The 24,285-nt window shown below is 39.0% G+C and overlaps 2 protein-coding genes across 2 annotated transcripts; both read right to left on the bottom strand.

The window, feature by feature from the left end:
• Positions 1-40: 40 nt before the first annotated feature.
• On the bottom strand, positions 41-1,270 carry LOC145950512 (uncharacterized). The gene is made up of 2 exons (XM_083061602.1): positions 646-1,270; positions 41-600 (listed from the first exon to the last, which is right to left on the bottom strand). The coding sequence occupies exons 1-2, from the start codon at positions 1,268-1,270 to the stop codon at positions 41-43; spliced, it is 1,185 nt and encodes a 394-aa protein (XP_082917728.1).
• Positions 1,271-19,214: 17,944 nt separating this feature from the next.
• LOC145950511 (uncharacterized) lies at positions 19,215-20,855 on the bottom strand. The gene has a single exon (XM_083061601.1). The coding sequence runs from the start codon at positions 20,853-20,855 to the stop codon at positions 19,215-19,217; it is 1,641 nt and encodes a 546-aa protein (XP_082917727.1).
• Positions 20,856-24,285: the final 3,430 nt, after the last annotated feature.

Raw genomic sequence — 24,285 nt, 5'->3', positions numbered from 1 at the left:
TGGAGAGATGAGGGGTAGACACAACCGCTCCAAGTTGATTTCAGGTGGGTCTTCCAATGAGTATATTATATGAAGTGACAGCATCCACTAGCAAGTATTTGACTAAGATACGTCTGGAATTTGTTGTTGTGCCAAAAGAGGTTAATAGTTCAATAAAACCACGAGTATGGACGCGCTCACCTGCGAAACCAACAAGGGGTTCCGAGTATGGTTGAATTAAACTACGTGGGAGATCAAGTTTCAGAAAGGTCGGCCAGTATAGCACATCAGCAGAGCTTCCTTGATCAATCAAGGTTTTATGAACTTCCCAGTTTGCAACTTCGACCGAGATGACCATGGGATCATCTTGGTTTAAGCTTACGCCTTCATAATCTTCATTAGTGAAAGTGATAGGAAGAGTTGGAGTTGTCGGCTTCGACTCGGCATTGTCACAATTATTGATGCTGTAGATAGTACGAAGATGGCGTTTTCGAGCCGAATTGGAACTTCCACCTCCAGCAAAACCTCCGGCTATGGTGTTGATCACACCACGTATGGTGTGTTCCTCAGGGGGTTTTTCATTACGTTGTTGATCAGTGCCGTTGGAACTCGGTTTACCCTCTTGTCATGGATTTGTATTGTTGTAACGATTGTTCTCGAAACGACCTTGGTAATCCTGGTATCGTCCACCTTGATATCGTCCACGACCACGTACCCGACCGCGAAAGCCTCCGCGGGAAGTTTGACCTCGGTGAATATATTGTCCAAGTTGTCCTGCTTGAATAAGCTCTTCAATTCGGTCTTTAAGAGTCCAACATTCTTCCGTGGTGTGCCCGTGATTTCGGTGAAAACGACAATGTTTGCTTTTATCAACGTTGGGCGGATTGTGTGCCGGGGGAGGTAGAGATATCAAATCTGCATGGTTAGCCTCTTCCAAAATATTAACACGAGGGGCGTTAAGAGGTGTATAAAAGTCAAATCTGGGACCACGCGCGTGGCGTGGTTTTTTTGATTTTTGGTCCGTAAAATAACTTTTAGATTTCTCTTTACCGCTACCGCTGGCTTCACCTTTGTTAGAGAGACTTTCTCGGATGGTGTTGCGGAATTCGGCGTGTTCCTCCATCTGAATATACCCTGCTGCATGGGCTCTAAGTTCGTCCATATTTGCTGGCTGATGTCTGCACAGACTATCCACAAAAGGTCCAGGTTTTAGAGCCATCAACATGGAATGGAGGGCAACTTCCGGGTTAAGATGACGGATCTTGATGGAGACATTGGCAAAGCTTTCCATAAAACATCTTAAGGATTCGTCATCTCGTTGCCTCAGGTTGGACAATGCCGCTAATGTTATATGATGAGGCCGACTTGTAGCGTATTATGCTGAGAAAAGTCGTACCAGGGTGTCAAAGTTGTTCACAGAACGGGGTGGAAGTTGGGTATACCAACTAAGTGCTGCGCCTTTAAGTGAGGTTGGGAAGACACGACACATGATGGCGTCTTCATTCGTGTAAAGATTGACTTGAGTGACGTATGCATCAATATGCTCGTCAGGATCAGTTGTTCCATCATACCGTTCGATGTTCAGTGACTTCCATGCCGGTGGTAGGGGAACTTCCATGATGCCATCCACGAAGGGGTGGCGCCGAGAAGAATGATGGTCATACGTTGCCCGACTAGTATGAGTATGCGTAGAACGGTGAGTTCGGGAAGATTCTGAAATATAAGTAGGATCTGAAGTGGAATGGTGCTCTTCGGTTGCCGTTGGAACATGGCTAGACCGAGGAGGAGGAGAAGGGGAATGATGATGTTGTGCATGGGCGCGAAAGGCTGCATTTTCTGCACGTAATTGTTGCAAGACATCTTCATGTTGTTTGCGCATGGTTTCCATCGCTGCTGCATGTTGCTGTTGCATCAACTCGATTTGTTCAAGTAATCGCCTCAAAGTGGCGTTTTCGTCCATGTTATGGGTTTGGCTCCGAGTTGACACCATAAGGTGGTCGGAGGGGGAATTTTACCAGGCCCTCCTTCTAGCGCCAAATGTTCTTACCGATGTCACCGATATCAACTCGTCTTTTGGTATGGGATGCCTTCTTCCCCAGGTTCAATTCTCTTCGCGATCTCCAATCTTCTTCTTGAGGTCCTCGGATGTACCTGCAAAAAGGAATCCGACGATCAAGTTAGTTCTCCTTCTCCCATGTCATGTACTGCTTATATTATTACCTGTTGTTGTCCTCGTGTAACCGTGTAACTGTTGTTTGGTTATTGTCTGAAGGTTATTGGCGGTTAAGCCATGTCATCTCGGTGTGCCGAGGTGTATTACCAGTCTTCTTTCTCCGATGTTACACCTCGGTATTTCATATGTTTATCCTAATTTACACAAATGGTTATCTCGGTCCGAATTATCTAGTGAACTCGGTTAAGGTCGGCCTTAGCCAGGTTGGTACATATGGGTTTATTGAATTGTAAATATGTTAATAGATGTAGTTAATTATAATCATAATATGATTGACATTGCATGGTTGAATTGAGGTGAGAAATTGGGAAGATTTAAAAAAAAAATGAATATGGGTGAATTTTAATTGCCTTCATGCTAATTCTATTCTCTACGATAAAATTTGTTATAACCTTTATCCCATATCTCATAATGTATACTTAAATATAAAATTTATAACATACTTTTCTTAATTAAACCAAAACGAATCAAAGTAAAAAGTATCATATTGTTAACTTAAACAAACTACCATAATCAAATTAAAATTACTAGGAAATAAAACTAGTATCTCCAAATTAGATCAACAAAACAACATCATAAATTAGTTCTAACTACACCTCGATATCATACATATGTCTTATCAGAGCAATCCAACATGAATCTTAAATCTCATCAACCATATCTTCAACATTATGTTGATCATCACTTGCAGAAACCACAAAAGCAACAACAAGCAAAAGCAAAGGGAGTGAGAAACATCCCACTCTATCTCACTATGTAGTGTAGACACTCAATTTCATCTGGGGTACCCAAACTAAGGACAAAGGTCTACTAGAGCGAGACAAACAATCCTTGAGGGGCCCAACGTGTTTGACAACAGCATTGTTATGATAATATCCCTCATTACAGAACTAATTTAGATGATCCAATCATTACGATTAAAGATCAATGTATTTAGAAGATATCATCAAAATTCCAACATGATCCAACGGTTAACGAGTTCTCTAGAAGTTTCGCATTGCAGCTGGAAAAAAAAAAGTACATACAGCCCCTAAGGACCCAATAAAGCATCTAAACGGGCCAAGATGGCTCCGAAAGGCCCAAAAACTATAAAAAAAAATGGATCTGGGGCACGGAACAACCGTTCCCAAATTGGAACGGGTCATTCCTAATGTTGGAACGGCCCATTCCAAAACCGGAACGGCTCGTTCCGCTTTCCAGAAAATTTTGTGTTGAATAGCGTTTTTGTTCTGATAATATCTCCCTCTAAAGACCTAATTTTCATGATCCGACCGATGTAATTAAAGAACAATGTATTAAGAAGATATCATCAAATACTTAGCATGATCCAACGATTAATTATTTCTCTAGAGGCCTCACATTGCAACTGGAAAATATGAATCTTGTACCAGATAATGTTTTTATTATGATAGTATCTCTCACTACAGACCTAATTGCAACGATCCAACTGTTGAAATTGAAGATCAATATATTTTGAAGATACCATAAAATACCCAGCACAAACCGACGGTTAACGAATGCTTTAGAGGTCTTGTATGGAGCCTAGGAAAAGATTGTATTTTTATAAAATTTAGTCCAATATTGGATAGCTCTCTTATGCTTTTGTCTCCTAGTTGGCTATATAAGAAATCCTCTGGCCAATGGATTAAAAAAAAAAGGAGGCTGCAAAGCTTCCCCCTCTCTATATAAACCTTTGAGTGATAGTGAGGATTTTGTAGAACGAAGGGCTCCCAAAACGCGCCCCGCACGCATTTGGGAAGATTTCCTTATAAAAGACTTGCTTTAGAGGTTCTAAATTCTTCTCCTTTATTTATTCTTTTTAATTATTTTATTTATTATTATTTCATTTATTATTCTTTTTATTATTTTATTTCTTTATTTATCATTTTATTTATAATTCTTATATACTAATGAATAATTATGTAGATGATAGGTATTTTTCGTCATGTAAATAATATTAAATAATAAAAGGGGATAAGATATTTAAAAATATTATTTATTATTATGCTAATTTCATCATAGGGTACCAATTTAGGGCATTGTAAGGGTGACTAATACCTTCATTACATGTAATCGACCTCTGAACCCAATTTTGGCTATGAAGACCTTTATTTTGATTTCAAAATCTTTTTTTTCCAATGTTTTGAGTAAAACATTGGTGACGACTCCATGAACTCATTTTTCAAAACCATTAATTAAGGATTAGTCTGGTTTCCAGATATTCCCTAATTAATGAGATTTTTCAAAAGGTAATCCAAATCATTGGTCGTAAGATCAGAATTTTTGGGTTACACCAGATGGCGACTCCACTAGGGATGCTTTAAGAGGGTGCCTAAATAAATAATGAAATTAGAAAAATAAGAATAATAGTTCAAATATTTTTTCTCCTTTCATCTTGTTTTTAAATATTTATCTTTATCTTGTTTATGCAATGAACAGAAATGACATATTATCATTCATGTGGTGCTAGTATAAAAATATCACACTTGTGCATTGTCACTAGCAATACATGTAGAATAGCCTATGAGTATATGTCAGGTCACACCTTCTACACACTCTCACTAAAAAGATATACTACCAAGGTTTGGTCGGGTGATGGAAGCTAGATGAAGACCGGTCGTTGAATCTCCATAGCTCCACCTTAATTCGACCTTTGCACCTTGAGGTTGATGGATTAGAAGCTTGAAACAACTTTGAAGAACCTTCAATGGTGGAGAAGCAACTTGGATGGTTCGGCCACTTCAAGAAGCTTCAAGAAGCTTGAGGAACCTAGTTCAAAGGTTGAAAACCTTTGAAGAAAAACCTAGAGGAGAAGCTCCACGGTTTTAGGGACTTAAGAGAAGAGAGAATTTTTAGAGAATTTCTGAATTCATTCATCAAAAGTGAAGGTTTAGGTCAGATTTACAAATATATAGGGAGAGGTAGCTTGTAGTGTAAGCTAACCTTAACCATGGTTCATTAGGAACCATGGTAAGGTTTAGCCTAACCATCCATGATTTCTAAAACTTGTAGGAGAAGCTAACCTTGACCATGGTTCACTTAAGAACCATGGTAAGGTCAGCCTAACCTCCTAAGGTTTAGAAGCTTGGAAGGCAAGCTTCAAAGCTTGAAGGAGAAGGCTAAAATTCGGCCAAGAACAAGGTGAAGAGCTAGGCGGCGAAGACTCTAAAATGCTCATTGATTTATTTCAAAAATATTTGATTTGGTTTAGTTAGGTTCATCATATGATGATGAGACCTAGCTAAATCAAATCTATGAAAAATTAGGAGCAAAATGAGTCCAATATGTAAAATTTTGCCTAGGCCCAGTTCTGGTCCAATTACTAGTCACACCCTCAAGCATTGCTAAATGCCACCCCTTTTTCCCTACTGAAAAAATATAAAATGAATGTATCAACAAAGGAGGTTAAATGGAGTTAAACTCTCCAAGTAACCTACCCTAAAATCAATATACAATCACTAATAAAAGCAAGTAAAGTGCCTCGCAAATACAAAGACAAAAATAAGCCTATACAAAGAGACTACTATTTGTACAAACATATGAAAAGGTCTTTAAGATCATCCCATTCCCCTTGGTTCTTTTAAGATATCACATCTTGGATTCCTTGGCCTTGGCCATAGTCTATCATCGGGATAACTAAGTCGGGAAAGATACATCATGTACACAAGGACAAGGTTAGGACTTCCTAAACCAAGCTATTCCCAAGCTTTTGCATTAGGGACCTTCTTTGGTGGTGTATTCCATATTGTACCCTAAAAACACATTTTATGCAAGTGATGCATGTCAAACAGACTCAATGCAATAACATACGTATAATCTTACTTCACATATCACATATTCATCATATTATCTCATATATCCCAAGTACATTCTCAAATACATTACCTAGTCATTAGTAAAAAGGGTAATATCAAGATCACAAGGATAAAACAACCATCTAATAGTCGTTGAGCGAATGTTACCTTGTTGAGTGAGCTAAGCTCCTTGGAGCCTCTCATTGAGTGACTAACATCTAGTTGAGCGAATTGAGCCCCTTAGACTTCTCGTTGAGCAACCAACATCTAGCTAAGTGAGTTAAACTCCCTAGAGCTTCTCGCTAAGTGACCCAATATGTCTCTCTAAGCAAGAACACAATCTTCCTCTTTGAAAATCACGTCTCCTCAATGACTACGAGTTACCCACATCCAATTCTATGCATAAACTCATATACTTGTTAATCAATATCTTCACACAACTATCATAATAGTTTCCTTAGGGGTTCCCATAGGAACACACAAGAATATCAAAACTTACAGTTTCAAGCCAATTTAAAAAAAAGCCAATTTAAAAAATTACCAACACAGATATAATTCACATAAAAAAAACATACAAGGAGAAATAGAGAAGATAAAGACACATTTGGGAAAAATTCCTCATACATAAACATACAACATACATACGATTAGGGATTAATCCCACTACCCAGCACACAAATTCATACTTAGAATGAGATTTCTCACTTTCCCCCTTAGTTTGTTGAGTAGAAAAAGATGGATAATTGATTCTGGGGTGATTCTCTTCTTACTCTTATTCTCCAAGCTTTGAATGTAAAAAGAAGATCGCTTACGTAAAAAGAAGAAAATGTGTAAAAACAAATTAAAATTCCTTTTTAAAAAATTTAACCTTTGTTTAACCCTCTTTTAGTTAAAACACTTAATCTTAATTACTAATTACCTTTCTTTTTAATTAATTAAAAGAAATCGTTAATTAAAATATCTTATATAATATTTTAAAACATGTCAAATAATTAAAATAAATATTAACACAATTATATTAATTAAATAAACATAAAAAATATTTATTAAATATTTAATTTTTTTTTTACTTTTTCTTATTCAAATATATTTTTTTAATACAAATGTTGTTTTTCTCTTTTTAAATTCATGAAAAAATTAAATAATTGTTTCAAAATTTATTATTTTTAAATAAATCTTTATTTTTTAATTTTTAAAATATCAATGAAAATAGAAATCTCTAAATTTATTTTAATTTCGTATTTTTAAATACTCGCACATATATAATTAAAGATACTTTTATTTTTATAATTTTTTATTATATATTTATTTTATAATATGGTTTTTCACTTTAGATTATTAATATACTATCATTTTACTAATTTTTTTTTTATTTTTTAACTTATAGTATTAATCCGCTACTATTTTTTTATTAATATTATTAATATATTATCATAGTAGTATTTTTTTTTGGAAATTATAGGATTGGTGTATTATTAAGTTTTTATTCTTTATAACTTATTAATAATGTTTATATACATTTATTAGTTTTATTTTTATTTTCTTTATATTTAGTTGAAAATTATAATTTATATAATCATTTTTTACAAATATTAATCATTATTTTAAAAATATTTATCATATCTTAAATGTTTATTATACTATTATTTTACTTTTATTGAGAAATAACTATTTTTATTATGAAATTGTATTATTTTATATTCAATATAATTTTATCTTATTGTAATGTTGTAATAATTTGCCACGTCATTATCCTTAGTATAACATGATTCTACGTAGTGAAAAATTTAAAATAATTAATTACACTAGTGTTCTCATCTAACAATTACCCGAATATTCATAATACATATACATGTATAGAGTGCAAAAAACTTAAAACAATTATTGCCAATATAATGGAAAACATAATGCTCCTTAAGGGTTTACATATATACCATGTGCATATATACAATCTATATCAAAATATACAAGTATTGAAAACATAACCTATCACCGATCAAGCCTCTATACACAACCATATTATATCAAAGTAGTAAACTCAAACTAGTTCTTCTTCAACATGACCCTTCACCAAGTAAGTCATTTAGCTTAATCTTGCCCTAATCACATATCAAGTAGGGTCATTGCAATCCAACCATAAGAAAAAGAAAGGGTAAGCTTGTGAAAGAAAATAACATATCAACAGATCAACACAACTATGACCCAATGTCTAGTTTAGCAACACATAACAACATACAACATAAATTTACAACTTAACAACTTTTTCAATATACAACTTATTATATAGACAACACAACTTTTCAACACTTAACAACACAATAACTTAAACAACACCACAACATGGCAACATAGCAATACAATCCTTTAAACTAAACAACATATAGCAAGATAGCAACTTTCAACACAATAGAACTTAGCAACATGTCAACTTAAAAGCAACGAAGAAAAATATAAACAACTTAACATCAAGTTAGCTTTAAAACTTTAAAGCATTACATCAACGAGAACAATATTCCAATAATCAATTGAAAACAACTAAGCAACTTAATAACTAAATCAACTTCAAAACACAATTGAGCAACTTAAGTCACAACTTTCAATTGCTAGTACAACTTGCAACATGTATAACATTCTCAATATAAACAACTTCAATCACAACATAAACAACTTTAAACAATTAATACACCATCATGCATATCAACTGATAAAGATCTCCTACAACAGTGGTGACTAATCTAAGTGGTTTGGCCTTATCGAATGACAACATCTTACTTGTCTTCTTTAGATCAAGTATAGGCAATGGAAACATGTTTAACAACTTATTTTGGTTTCTCAGGTTTTTCCATTTACTTTATGGAAGTTTAGTACCACTGTTAAGGTATATAGAACAACTTAGGCGTGTGTGACACCTTCTACCTTGCATGCCATAATGCATAAAAGATAAAAATTGAATAAAATAATTCTTTATAAATAAAACCAAACATGTTCAGGTAGAAAATATCACATTCCTTACTTAACAAAATAACATAATCAACTGAATTACAAGAAAATAAAACTAATGTTTTCCAAAATAAATCAACAAAATAACATCCTAATCTAGTGCTAGCTATACTCCATGTCACATGTCCTATTAGAGAAAAATCCAACATTGAAGCCTAAGCCTCATCACCAACATCTTCAATCTCATGTTGATGATCACCTACATAACAATTAAGGAAAATACCACAAAGCAAAGGGAGTGAGAAACATCTCACTCTAGCTTATGGTGTAAGAATGTAAACCAGATAGCCAAATGCAAACAAGCACACAAAAATATAGCATACACAAACAAACATTATAACCACGACCGTTCAGTCATATCATATTAAACAATAACAATTACATTATAATGCAACATCCAATGGACATGATTTACATGTTATCATGCATGTGGCGCTATTAAAAAAATCAATCTTGTGCATTATCACCAACAATACATATAGAGTAAGTAGTCTATGAGTACATGTCAAGTCACACCCTCTACTCATTCTCACTAGAAATATATGTTACTAAGGTTTGGTCGGGATAACTAAATCGTCCAAGATACATCTCATGCACATGAGGGAAAGACTAGGATATCTAAACTAAGTTATCCCAAGGTATGATCCCCAAGTTTTTACACAAGGGAGCCTTCCCTGGAAGTGTATTCCATATTGTACCCTTAAAACATATTTTTATGTGAATGATGCATGTCAAACAAATTCGATGCAATAACATACACATGATCTCACTTCACGTATCACATATTCCATGTACATTCTAAAATATATCAACTAGTCATTAGTAACAGGGTAGTATCAAGATCACAAGGGTAAAATAACCATCTGATAGTTATTGAGCGAGTTGAGCTCCTTGGAGCCTCTTATTGAGCGAATAACATCTAGTTGAGCCACCAACATCTAGTACAATCATTGACCACGGGCTGAGCAACCAACATCTAGCTGAGTGTGTTGAGCACTTTGGGGCTTCTCACTAAGTAACCAACACTTAGTTGAGCGAGTTGAGCCTCCTAGGCTTCTTGTTGAGCAACCCAACATGCCTCATTGAGTAAGAACGTGATCTTCCTCCTTGGAAATCACGCCTCTTCAGCGACTACAAGTTACCCACATCCAATTTTAAGTATAAACACATATACAATTGATAAAATTGCTCTATAACATGCAATTAATATTTCAAATCACTCAATTTACACATCAATCAATATCTTCACAAATTATCACGACAAGTTCCCTTAGGACTTTTCACAGGAACCAATAGGAACCTCAAATCATACAATTACAATATAAAACATACATATTTGAGGAAAATCTCTCATACATAGGCATACAACATACACAGAATTGGAGGCCAATCGCACTACAAAAAAAATTGGATTTAGTGACCACCAAAATCGGTCGCTAAATTGCTAAAATCGGTCGCTATTTGCCTTAGCGACCGAATTAGCGACTGAATTTAAGTAGTCGCAAAAACCCTAGTCGCAAAGCTATATAGCGACTAAAAATTTTCGGTCGTTATTTAGCGACCGAAAAATTTTGGTTTAGCGACCGAAAATTTCGGTCGCAAAATGGTTGCAATGATTTTGGTCGCTGAAGTGTATGGGGACCAAATAGTGACCGAATAAATCGGTCGCTAAAGATTTATTTTTTATTTTATTAAATTTTATAGACGTTGCAAATTCGGTCACTACGAAATACTCATATTTGGCCTCTCAAGGATTCTATTTCACAATACTTCACTTTTCAGCATGTTTTGTCCTTAATTACACAATTTTTAGGAAACTTCCCAGAAGGTCACCCATCCCTATATTACTCCAAGTCAAGCACGCTTAACTGTGGAGTTCTTATGAGATAAGCTACAGAAAGGCATATGTATATTGTTAGTATAGGTAGTACAAATTAATTCATTTAAGTCATCCTCAAATATACAATCTCATACTTATACTATCTTTGGATCCCTCTCATTTCGGTGTATTCGAACCGTTATAAAAATATAATAATATATTTAATAATTATATTTAATTAATCTTTATTTATATATACTTACTTTTATAATTAACAATCTACTTATTTCTATTTAAAATTAATATAATGATACAATTTAAATTATCTATTATAAATTTAAAATTTTAAATAATAATTTTTATATTTTAAAATGAGAAGGGTTATAATAACACTGATATAACTTTTACTAACTATTACATGTTTAATAACTTTATATTAAATGTGAACTTTGTAAATCCAACCGTTAAATTGAAAGTTCATATCACTTTATATGTTTATTTCAAGTTTGTTAAAATTGAACAACAACTTGAAGGTAATCAAAGTGCTCATATTTTAATATATTTTGAAATGTATATGTTACGTCAATTTTATTTTACAAGAATGAAGTATCAAATCATCTTGAATTCATGTAAAATTTTGTATATATGATCTAAGAGTAAAAAACTTTCAATCTAACGGTTGAATTTATAAAATTCACATTTAATATAAAGTTATTGAGCGATGTAATATTTAGTAAAAGTTACACCTGTGTTATTATAACACTTTTCTTTTAAAATATTATTTTTATAAATTAAAATTTAACATTTTAAATAAATTATTAATTAACTTAATATATTTATTCATCTTAAATCTAAGATATAAAATTCAAAAAATGTATTTATCCTTGTTTTATTTTTTAATTATCAATCATTAATAAAATACTAATTTAAAATCTTATCAAGTTATATCATAATATTTTCATATCAAGTTTAAAACCAGATATTAGTTATAAAATATGTTAATTTGTGTTGGAATTTTATTTCAACATGAAACTTTAAAATAAATGTGCGAATAAAAAAAAACTCCGTTAAAACAGTCACGTATTCTATTTGATAGAGAAAAAAGCAAGGAAACGCATTGTGATGTATTAAAAACTGATCAAAAAGAACCAGCGGGTGGTTTGCCCAATTAGTTAAGGGGGAAGACTTAAGATTTTCTCCACGTAAGTATTTGTATGGATTTGAGCTCTATTATCAGCAATTTTAGCCTTTTTAAACAAAGTAGGTGTAATTGTAATAAAAAGGAGGTGTATATATCATAAGTTAAATACTATGATCATCTATGAATAAATTAAAATCAAAGGATAATAATTTTTTTAAATTACTAAAAAATATTTCATTTTATAATTGTTTCACAAATTCTTACTAATTTTTGTATAAGTCAATTGCTTTTAAACAATGAAACTAGCACGATTATATCAATTGAATCGAATGATTAAGCCTCACTTTTAAAATATCAATTGAAATAAAACAAGATTCATGAAAATAATTTCAAAATATATTAGGTAAATAATTTTTATATATAATAAAATTAAAGACAAGGATTAAAATAATCAATGGAGTTAATATAATATTCATTTATAAATATTTAAATAAATTATAAGTAGCAAGGTATTATTTAATTGATGTTTAAAATAAAATATTTTATAATATCTAAATGAATTGATTTTTAAGATAAACTATTATATACATATCTAATTAACATAATTTTAAAATATATATGTATAATTAGATATATTTTAAATAAATATTTTTATATTAAAAATTAATTTATCATTAAAAAAATAAAAATATTTCAAAATATGGTTGTTGTTGAATCAGTTTTTCATAGTGGGATCATATTCATATATAATAATAGAATCATGTCTCCTCAAATAAGCGATATCTACCCATAGTAGTACGAGCATAATCGAAGATAGATGGTATAACGTATTTTCAATAATTGATCTCATGTGTTATTGGTGTATATATTTATATATATAATTTATTTTATAATTTTTATTTATTAAACTAATGGAACATTAATTATATTTTATCAATTTTATATTTGTTTGATAAATTTTTATTAATCCTTATATAAGCCAATTATTTTTAATTTAATGGAACTAACGTGTTTATATCAATTGAACTAGACGTTTAAGTTAATTTTGAAAATAATAATAAAAATAAAATAAGATTTATGAAAAGAAGTTTATTTATCTTAACAAAATTGGAAAGTACAATAAATTATGTATTTTCATATTATCTAATAATGTAATAAAATATTAAGCATGGTGCCGGAATTTGACCGTAGGGGTGATCCGTCCAGTAAGATCAGCGAGCCTCCTCTGCTTGATGTATTGGTGCTCCAAGATGGGGGAGGTACCTGCAAAAAGAGACTCTGATGCCAAAGTTAGGGTTTGCATGAATAATAGTCTCATATATATAATGCACGTACCTTAGGGTGGTTTAGGTTTTCCTTGGGCCTTGGGCCTGAGATAAAATATGTTATAGTATAATATATTGCAATATGATATGATATAGTTGAAGGGCGGATCTGGTCTGGGGCGAGATCCTCGGGTTCGGGTGTGATTTGCTCAAATACCGGGCTGACGTCGCGCAGCGCGTGCCCGGGGTTGTTTTGTATTGCTAATCCGGGCTCGGAGCCCGGGTGCGAAGTACGGTTAGTACACTAGCCCCCCGAGCTCTGAAGGCCGTAGGCCGAGTAGCTAAGACCGGGCTCGCTAAGGGAGGAGTGGCTTTTGCGCATACACTAACTGAAGGTCTGCCACGTGTCGCAACTGTTTGTGTCCTGGAGACGTTTGAGTGACGCATTAAGGGCAGTGACGGTTGTGTAATGATGGTTTTGCAATAAATGTGTCGTTAGGTGTGCCCTTCGACCGACACGTGTCGCGTCGGTTTTGAATTTTGGGGGAAAGCTTTTTCTTTTCTTTTACTCGCGCCTTTTCGTCTTTACTCTTTGCTTTCCTTCTGATTTCTCGAGTACGAGAGAGTTTTTCTTGGTTTCTTGCTTCCTTTCGTCACCCTTCTCCTTTGTGCTTCCGTCATTGTTTCCGGTGACCCCTTTCTCGTTAGGGTTATTTTCTGAGGAGGAGTACCAAGTACTTCCTTTTTATTCGTTTCTTCTCTCTTTTTCTCGGGACCTTTCTGGGTGTTCCTCTCTTTTTTCTTTATGGCTGGTGGAAGTGGTGCTAGATCTTCTGCGCCTGTCGGGGGCAAGGCGCGTGGCAAGGCGGTGGCCGCCGGAAGGGTCACTGTTGAGAAGAAAGACCCGCCGCCGCCTAGAGGCCCGGAGCCAGGCGTTCCTGGTTACGACTGGATTAAACGCGAGGTGGCTGAGGTTCAGAGCATTTTTCGCTCTTTCCTTGAAGTAAATGTGTTTTGGAGAACGCATAGGGTTTGCGATTCTTCCATCTCCCATATGATTCGGCTGGAGCCCTGTCAGGCCGATGAGGGCGTGTACATGGGGAGGTCTACTGATCCCCCACATTTCTATGTGTATCAATGTTTTTTTAGGGATTTGGGTATCTGTCTTCCCTTCACTCAGCTTGAGTGTGATTTTTTGAATTTTATCAACTCGGCTCCTTTCCAGTTACATCCCAATAGTTGGGGTTTTTTGAGAGATTTTCAGGTCCTGTGTACAGTTCTGGGTATAGAGGTGTCCCTTCGCATCTTTCTTCATTTTTATCAGTTGAAGATGGGCGCTCTGCCTTACGGTATTCTGTCTTTGAGCGGGAGTAGGGATGGGGGTTTGTTTACTCCCTACTCCCAATCGTATAAAAATTTCAAGTCCGAGTTTTTCCGGGTCGCCCTTGTGGGTGTTGACCCTTTGAAAGATGAGGTGTTCTACTTCGGCGATTTGCCGAGGTTTCCGTTTTATTGGTGTCCCAAGCCGTCTAGGTTTCACGGTTTGGGGGATCTGAAGGTGACGGCCGCGGAGGCGGCTGCAATTAAAAATCTTGTCGCGCTCCCTCATCTGTTGGATTGCAAGCTTGTTTTGTCGCTTGCAAATTCGCCTTACAGGGAGAGAGGCCTAGAGAGTGAGTATTACGCGTTCTGGTAGGTTATTGGGGCTTGTGTGGTTGCTTCTTATTGATGTGCTTTGCTTTCTTTTCTGCAGGCATTATGGGGAGAAACTTGTGGCGTCAGCTTAAGCATCGCTACAATGTTGCTGAGCTCGAGGTTCCCGAGCCTCCGGAGGAGGATGCCACCCCCTGAAGACCCACCGGAAGAGGAAAAGGGGGGAGAAGGAAGTCGGAGGGACCTCCGCCCCTTGCGATGCCGAGGAGGCAACTTCCAGGGTTGTGGATGTGATGGATCTCACCGAGAGTCCTCCGGCTACGGAGGCTACACCGGTGGTTATGGGGGAGGCGGCGCATAGTGTTGGGCCTGCTGCGCCGGACGCCGAGGTAAGTATTCTGTCTATTTACCCGCATCTTCCGTATTAGCTTCGTTTTAGCTTGCTGAGACGGTACGGATTCCCTTGTAGGGCGGGGCTGGCATTGCCGAGGTGGAGTCTCGGGCTGCAGGGCAGGCTGCCCGAGTTGCCAAGGTGGTGAGTATCGTCTTTCCCGAACGTTCCCTTTATTTTTTGTTATGTTGTCTGGCTGTCCGACCTGGGTGATTTTTTGCAGGCAAGAAATGTCACTAAGCCTGAGGTGCAGGCTGCCGGGCTGGTCGCCCATGCTGCTGAGGTAAGTTTTGTCTTCTTGTTTCTGTGGTTTCGTATGTCACGTTGTTTATTTTTTGACGTGGGATTTGTTTTTTGCAGGCGGGGCCGGGGGTCCCTAAAGTGGATTCTTTGGGTACTGAGCAGGGAGCCCCGTCCTCTGCCGCGGATTCAGCGCCGCAGGTGGGCTCGTCGCATGGGCCTCCCCAAACCCAATACCTATCCCATCGTTTTGGGAAGGGGATGGATAAGGTGCGGTTAGATCACGTGAGTGCCTCCGCCGACATGGATTCGTTGTGGAGCGCGGGGGTGACTGCGGAGAGGTTCATCCCTCAAGAATCGCTGAGCTTCAAGGACCGGGGATTGATTGACAGGGTCGGTCCTTAGGACAGTTTCGATGCTGCCTAGGTCATGCTGTAGAGGGTGATGGGCATAATGAGCCATTGGAAGCCCAAGTGGGGTCAGCAGCGAGAAGACCTGGCCAAGCAGCAGCAGGAGCTAGCTAAACAGCAGCAGGAGCTGGCTAAGGTGAGAGGCCGACTCCAGCCATGGAAAGAGGCGAATAAGATCCTGAGGGAGGATAACAAGGCTCTTAGCGCGGCCCTTGATGAGGCGAAGCGGCGGGAGGCCGAGCTTCGGACTACGCGTAGTGACCTTGCGCGGGTGCAGAAGTCTCTTGAGATTGTGTTGCGATCTAATGAGACTTATGCTTCTCAGGTGGGGGAGCTGCAGGAGCTCGCCGCTTTCTCCCGGGTGCGGGTCCGCTCTCTGGAGGATGAGGTGACGTCCTCCCATGACCAGGTGCGGACCCTGGAGGATGTTGTGACCTCTCTCAAGGGGGAGTTGGCGGCGACGACTGAGGAGCGTCTCCGCAGTGAGGTCGTTCTGGGCGGCCGGGAGGACGAGATTGCTGCCCTGAGGGTAGAGCTCGCAGAGCTGGCAGCGGGGAAGGCAGCCACGGAAGGGCGGCTCGTCGAGGTGGAGTGCTCTGTCGTGGTGGAGCATAAAAGGGGCTTTCAGAAGGCTACTCGTCAGGCACGGCTTCTTGCTCCCGGGTTCGACTTTTCTTCCATGCATGTGGAGAAGGTGGTCCGCTTTGGGAGGCTAGTTCAGGAGGACGATGTGAACCACAGTTCTAGTGAAAATGCCTCCGCCTAGGCTGTCTTTGTAATTTTTGTTTCCTTTTTCTTTGTTTCATGTGCCGAACTGGTTGTAAATTTGAATTTATATATGTATGTGTTTTTCTTCCTTCGCGGCTACGTTTGACTTTTCGACAGTTGTGTGTTCTAAGGCATCTGGTGTGCTCTGGACTTGTCTTGTGTTTTACTTGTTTGTTTGTTTTTAGGCCTTCGCTTGGCGTCTGTTGTGTGTTTTTTGTGCATGGTGGTGTCTTTGCCTTGCGTTGGCCGGGTCGGGGTTAGAGATCGACCTCGGCTTTAAGTGAAGCGGGTTGGTGATGGCTCTAGTCTTGGCCTTAGGTGCACTTATGGCTTATATTCCTTTTGTAAATTTGAGTGGGGCGACTTCATTAAGGTTCGTATCCGACCTTTGACGTGATCGTCAGGGTTCACACTTGATTTCTGCTTTACTTGCTTGAGGTTCGCCTTCGACCTCGTATTTGTGTAAACGGACTTGACTGCTCACGAAGGTTCTGAGGTCCGTGCGTGACCTCGGTTTTGGTTTATGCTCGACTTGGGAATGGGGCGTATCGCAACTTGGGCTTGGATTTGAGTGGATGATTCAGTTATGGTTCGAACTCGACCTTAGGTGATGATATTGGGGTTCATATTCGACCCCGGAGTGACATGTTTGAGGTCCATATCCAACCTCGGATTTTCATGCTTGAGGTTTGTACTTCGACCTCGGTGTGAGGTGAGCGATATAATGAAGGTTCGAATTCGACCTTTAGGTGGGGATATTGAGGCTCGTGCTCGGCTCCGGGTTATGTGTTGGGGGTTCGCATTTGTCCTCACTTTGTGGTGAACTGGTTAACGGAGGTTCGACTCCATCCTTTAAGTGGGGATATTGAGGTTCGTACTCGACCTCAAACTAAGGTGGGTGAAAGTGCGGACTCGACTTTTTACGAAGGCGTCGAGGTTTGTTGTTGACCTCGGCCTCGGGTTCTTCAAGTAAACTGATTTGGTTATGGTTCGGACTCGACCTTAGGTAAGAATACTGAGGTTCATACTCGACCCCGGTTTTACATGTTTGATTTGACTAGGGTTTGTGAGAGATTGGATTAAGGTTCGCATTCGTCCTTGAATGGGAATACCGGGGTTCGTATTGGACCTCGGATTTGCGTGTTTGGACTTTTTACGAAGGCGTCGAGGTTTGTACTTGGTCCTTAACGAGAGTGTCGGGGTTCATGTCCGACCTCGGGTTAACGTGTTTGATTTAAGGTTCATATTTGACCTTGAATGAGAATACCGGGGTTCGTACACGACCTCAGATTTACGCGAATGATTGAGTTAAGGTTCGTACTCGACCTTTAACGAGGGTACCGGGGTTCGTGCTCGACCTCGGATTTGCGCGAATGATTGGATTAAGGTTCGTAGTCGACCTTCAACGAGAATACCGGGGTTCGTGCTCGACCTCGGATTTACGCGAATGATTGGATTAAGGTTCGTACTCGACCTTCAACGAGAATACTGGGGTTCGTGCTCGACCTCGGATTTGCGCGAATGATTGGATTAAGGTTCGTACTCGACCTTCAACGAGAATACCGGGGTTCGTGCTCGACCTCGGATTTACGCGAATGATTGAGTTAAGGTTCGTACTCGACCTTTAACGAGAATACCGGGGTTCGTGCTCGACCTCGAATTTGCGCGAATGATTGGATTAAGGTTCGTACTCGACCTTCAACGAGAATACCGGGGTTCGTGCTCGACCTCGAATTTGCGCGAATGATTGGATTAAGGTTCGTACTTGACCTTCAACGAGAATACCGGGGTTCATGCTCGACCTCGGATTTACGCGAATGATTGGATTAAGGTTCGTACTCGACCTTCAACGAGAATACCGGGGTTCGTGCTTGACCTCGAATTTACGCGAATGAGGGTGGTTCAATTTCGATTTTTACAGTAGGTAAGAAAGCAGTAGTTAAGAAAGCAATAGGTGCGCAGAATGGAGAATGTTATTAAATGATTCTGCGTGCCTCATTAAAAACCCTCTCAGTTTGGGACTGAGGCGGGAAAAGAGTGCACGATTTCGTTTGTACTAATGGGGGAACGAAATCTAATGGGGAGCGGTGGAGGGACTCCCCTTGCTTTCCTTGCCGGATGAGGAGATCCTCAGGCTTTCGGCGTAGCATTGCCGAGCTGTCTTTTGGTTTGCTCTGACGGAGATAATCTTTCCGTCATTCCCTGGGAACTTCATGGTGAGGTGCGATGTGGATACCACCGCATCGAGGTGGTTTAGGGTCGGCCTCCCGATGATGATGTTGTAGGAGGTGTTGGCCTCCACGAGGAGGTATCGAACCATGATCCTCCTTGTATTTGGAGGTGTTCCGAAGGTTGTCAGCAAGTCCACGTATCCGCGGGTGTGGACCCGTTCGCCGGCAAAGCCAACTAGGGGCTCTGTGTGTGGCTGGATTAGAGAATGGGGGATGTCAAGCTTGAGGAATGTTGGCCAGTACAGGACGTCGCCCGAGCTCCCTTGGTCGATGAGTGTCTTTTGTACTTCCTAGTTGGCGATCTCTACCACGATGACCATGGGGTCATCTTGGTTAGGGCTGATTCTCGCATAGTCCTCATCGGAAAAGGAGATCGGTGGCGACCTCTTGTGCGAGATCGAGGCGGTGGAGTGGGCGCAGTTGATGCTTCGAAGGTGTCTTTTCCGGGCCGAGCTGCTGGCGCCTCCTCCAGCGAAGTTGCCTGCGATTGTGTTGATTATTCCCCGCAAGGGGGCTGAGTCTGTCTCCTGACTTATTTCGGCCTGTACCGCGCCATTAGCATTTTGCTGGGACCCTGTGGGTAAGTCTGTGCGAGCTCCTGACCCGCAGCCTCTCCCGCGTCCCCGGCCTCCAGAGCCACCTCGGGAACCTGGCTGTCGCTGGATGTAGTGGCCGAGGTGGCCTGCCTGGATGAGTTCTTCGATGCAGTCCCGGAGCGTGCGGCACTCGTTAGTGGTGTGGCCGTAGTTCCTGTGGTACCGGCAGTGTTTGGACTTATCGGCGCTGTTGGGGGTGTGGCCGGGTGGTGGAAGGGCTAGTAGGTTATTGTTATTGGCTTCTTCCAGGATGTGGACTCTCGGGGCGTTTAGGGGAGTGTAGAAGTCATACCTCCCGCTTCTGTTGGCTTTGGCCGGCTTCTTGAATTGGCTGTCATTATTGACTTTTACCTTATCTTTGTGGCCCTGTTCCGGTTTTGCGGGGCCCTTCCCGCGAACTTGGTCGCGGAAGGCCGAGTGCTCTTCCATCTGAATGTAGCCGGCGGCGCAGGCACGCAGTTCATCCATGTCGCGGGGGGCATCGCGGCATAGGCTGTCGACGAACAATCCGGGTTTCAGTGCCATGAGCATGGCGTGCAGGGCGACCTCCAGGTTTAGATTCTGGATCCGAACCGAGATGTTGGAGAAGCGCTCCATGAAAGCTCGCAGAGATTCATCGTCGTTCTGCTTGAGGTTGGCCAAGGCGGCCGAGGTTGTGTGGTGAGGCCGGCTGGTGGCGTATTGTGCCATGAATCGCCGCACCAAGGTGGCAAAGCTGTCGATGGATCCGGCTGGTAGTTGGGTGTACCAATGAAGCGCAGGTCCCTTGAGTGAGGTCGGAAAAACCCTACACAATATAGCGTCGCTGTTAGTGTAAAGGTTTACCTGAGTTGTGTACGAGTCTATGTGCTCGTCGGGGTCCGTGGTGCTGTCGTAGCGGTCAAGGTGGAGGGGCTTCCACCCGCGGGGTAGCGGGGTCTCCATGATGCCATCCACAAAGGGATGACGGCGGAAGGGTTCTTGGCCCTCGGAGACGTGGGTGGGGGCCCTGCTGGTACCCTGCCCTGTTCTGTGTGTTGATGCATGAGACTGGTGCGTGGCAGGTCGTGAAGTCAATGCCTTAGTCGTCGCTCGGGATTGGGAGGCTGAATGTGTCTCCTCCTCATGATCGTCACTGTCGTGCGGAGGTTGATTGGAGTGATGTCGAGGGAGCTGGGCACGGATGCGCTCATTCTCGGCGCGTAACGCTGCGAGGTCTGCTTCATTAGCGGTTCGCATTGCTGCGAGGTCATTCTCATGCTGGGCACGCATGTTCTGGAGGTCGGCGTCGTGCTGTTGTCGCATCTGCTCGACTTGGTCGATCAGCCGCCTCAGGGTTGCAGCGTCGCTGTCCATGGTAGTTGAGTGGCTTGCATCATCTGCTGCTCGTCTGATGTGGCTTCTAGTAGAAACCATGCAGGTGGCCAATAAGAGTTGTCTTGATTGGCCCCACGGTGGGCGCCAAATGTTCTTACCAGAATTTGACCGTAGGGGTGATCCGTCCAGTAAGATCAGCGAGCCTCCTCTGCTTGATGTATTGGTGCTCCAAGATGGGGGAGGTACCTACAAAAGAGACTCCGATGCCAAAGTTAGGGTTTGCATGAATAATAGTCTCATATATATAATGCACGTACCTTAGGGTGGTTTAGGTTTGCCTTGGGCCTTGGGCCTGAGATAAGATATTTTATAGTATAATATATTGCAATATGATATGATATAGTTGAAGGGCGGATCTGGTCTGGGGCGAGATCCTCGGGTTCGGGTGTGATTTGCTCAAATACCGGGCTGACGTCGCGCAGTGCGTGCCCGGGGTTGTTTTGTATTGCTAATCCAGGCTCAGAGCCCGGGTGCGAAGTACGGTTAGTACACTAATGTTCCTACCGTAAGTCAGCTGTCATCGTTAGGGTCACCGCATCCGAGGTATTGTCCGCTTTGGCGCTCGTTGGGCCGTCACGATTTTGTCCTTGAAAAGGAGCCTCGATGGGTTAAAGAGGAAGGGTGTTTATAAACTACCCTTAGCATCGAATCCTAAGCGATATGGGACTTTTAGGCATACCGGAACAAGCCCCCCAGTCGATGCTTAGGGGCAAGAGTGGCCTGGGCCCTCCTTCTAGCGTCAATGTTCCTACCGTAAGTCCGCTGTCATCGTTAAGGTCACCGCATCCGAGGTATTGTCCACTTTGGCGCTCGTTGGGCCGTCACGGTTTTGTCCTTGAAAAGGCGCCTCGATGGGTTAAAGAGGAAGGGTGTTTATAAACTACCATTAGCATCGAATCCTAAGCGATATGGGACTTTTAGGCATACCGGAACACATGGTAAAAGAGAAATAAATTTCTCAAGAGAAAAATAAATAAATTTTCTAGATAAATTATTATTTAAATTAGTCTATTTTTTTTAAAAAAGATTCAATTAAAAAGATTATTATTTAATTTTCATTTATAGCATTATGTTTCTCATTTTTTTAATACATCATGATATATTAATTATCTATTTTAAATTATATAATTTGCATTATTTTAAAAAATTAATTAATTTTATTGGGAGGGTATTAATTTTTATTTCTTATCATTAATATTTTTATCATTATAAAAATAATATTATATATTTTTATATTTGCTTTCATTTAAAAGAAATATATTTCTAAATTTTTTAAAAAATTTACATTTAGCGACCGATTTTTATTTGGTCGCTAAAATTATTATAAACAATAATATTTTTTTTTATTTTTTTAGCGACCGATTTTAATTTGGTAGCTAAAATTATTATAAATAATAATACTTTTATTTTTTTAGCGACCGATTTGAATTTGGTCGCTAAAATTAGTATAAATAATATTTTTATTTTATTTTTTTAGCGACCGATTTTAATTTGGTCACTAAAAAAAATAAAAATATTATTATTTATAATAATTTTAGCGACCGATTTTATTTTGGTCGCTAAAATTATTATAAATAATAATATTTTTATTTTTTTAGCGACCGAAACCGTTCCGTCGCTATTTTAATCAACAATTATAATTTTAGCGACCGATTTAGCGACAGATTATTTGCCACTAAAAATTCAGTCGCTAAATTGGTCGCTAAATAAAATTTGCAACCAAATCAGATTCGGTCGCGAATTATGTCACTATTAGCGACGGAAAAAAATCGGTCGCTAATTTCGGTGGCTAAATTGACTTTTTTTTTGTAGTATCCCACTACTCAACATGCAACTCCACACCTAAAGCGAGGTTTCTTACTCCTCCTTTACCTTATTGAATAGAAAAAGATGGATGATTGACTTCGGGGTGGTTTCCTTCTTGCTCCTGATCTCTAAACTCTAAGCATAAAAAGAAAAGTGCATACATAAAATAGAAAATGCATAAAAATTGATCAAAAATCTCCTCTTAAAAATTTAACCTTCCTTTGACCCTTCTATAGTTAAAACACTTAATCTTAATTACTAATACCCTTTCCTTTTAATTAATTAAATAAAACATTTAATAAAACTCCTTATATTATATTCCAAAATACATCAAATAATTAAAACAAATATTAAACAACCTTTATTAATTAAAATACTTATATTATATTTTATGAAAAATGGGATGTTATAGTGTGAGCTTACCATGACCTTAACATGAAAATTTAAGCCTTATATGAAATTGACCTACCAACTACCCTTCAAATACTATGCACCTTTCTAGCAACCAATTAAGGACTTTACCCATCAACTTCATAGCTTACTCAGTTGGCCACTTTACATATGTATGACTTGACATGATCCCCGTACGGATTTACATTTGGTTATTTTATAATTTGTATGGTTCAACATAGCCCTCATACTATTCCACACAAAACATTGAGAAGAAAACTTAAAAATAAATGTCCATTTAGGAGTCAACTTACTCACCGAAGGTTTTCAACTCTTGGCACTTAGAGCACCATAACTTATATCCACACAATGAGATATTTTAATTTTTAAAACAACTTTATTCTCCTCTAGTTTTTGTGTATCTCAACGTAAACAAGCATGACATGTTTATACAATTCATCATCATACAACTTCAACAATAAGCAACTTTCAACTTAAGCAATTTAAGGTTATAAACAACTTTCAACTTTAGCAACTTAAACCAATATATAACTTTCAACTTAATCAACTTCCAACAATAGGAAACTTTTAAATTAAACAACTTAAATCATCATCATATGTCATCATAAATAAATATATAATAAACTAAATTCAATCTTCTTCATACATAATGTAAACAACCAACTCAATAAGATACATTGAGAAAATTATAAGTTCAAATAGGAAATAGGTGCTTCAAATGCCCCAGAGCTTACTTAGAGCAACTGGAATTCACTTGAAGCACCCCAACAGCTCGCTCAGAGTGAATGAAATTCACTCGGAGCTCCCAATATCTAGCTTGAAGTGACTAGAATTCGCTTTGAGTGCCTAACAGCTAGCTTGAAGCAAGCTTAAATAGAGAGCACCATGGAAAGGGAGCTAAGCTCTCTTTGCGAGTGAGTTCTCGCTCTAAGCCACCAAAATTTGCTTTGAGCACCCACAATTCATTCTAAGCGACCCAAGTTAAAGACTCTTACCTGAATCGATCCACTTACTCGCTTAAGTGATCCCTATGGGTGCTTTGAGTAAGAAAGTCCATAAAACCTGCATGAATCAAAGAACAAACACAGTAACACAAAAACAACATAACAACTCCAAATTCTCTCATTCAATACAACAATTCATGCATGCAACTCACGATCTATCATCTATTAGTGTAAAGGGAAATAATAAA

The sequence above is a fragment of the Cajanus cajan genome, chromosome 8 (assembly GCF_000230855.2).
Source record: "Cajanus cajan strain Asha chromosome 8, NIPB_CcT2T_4, whole genome shotgun sequence".
Taxonomy (NCBI): domain Eukaryota; kingdom Viridiplantae; phylum Streptophyta; class Magnoliopsida; order Fabales; family Fabaceae; genus Cajanus; species Cajanus cajan.
The sequence above is the reverse complement of the archived record's forward strand: the minus strand, read 5'-3'. Positions and strand labels throughout refer to the sequence as shown.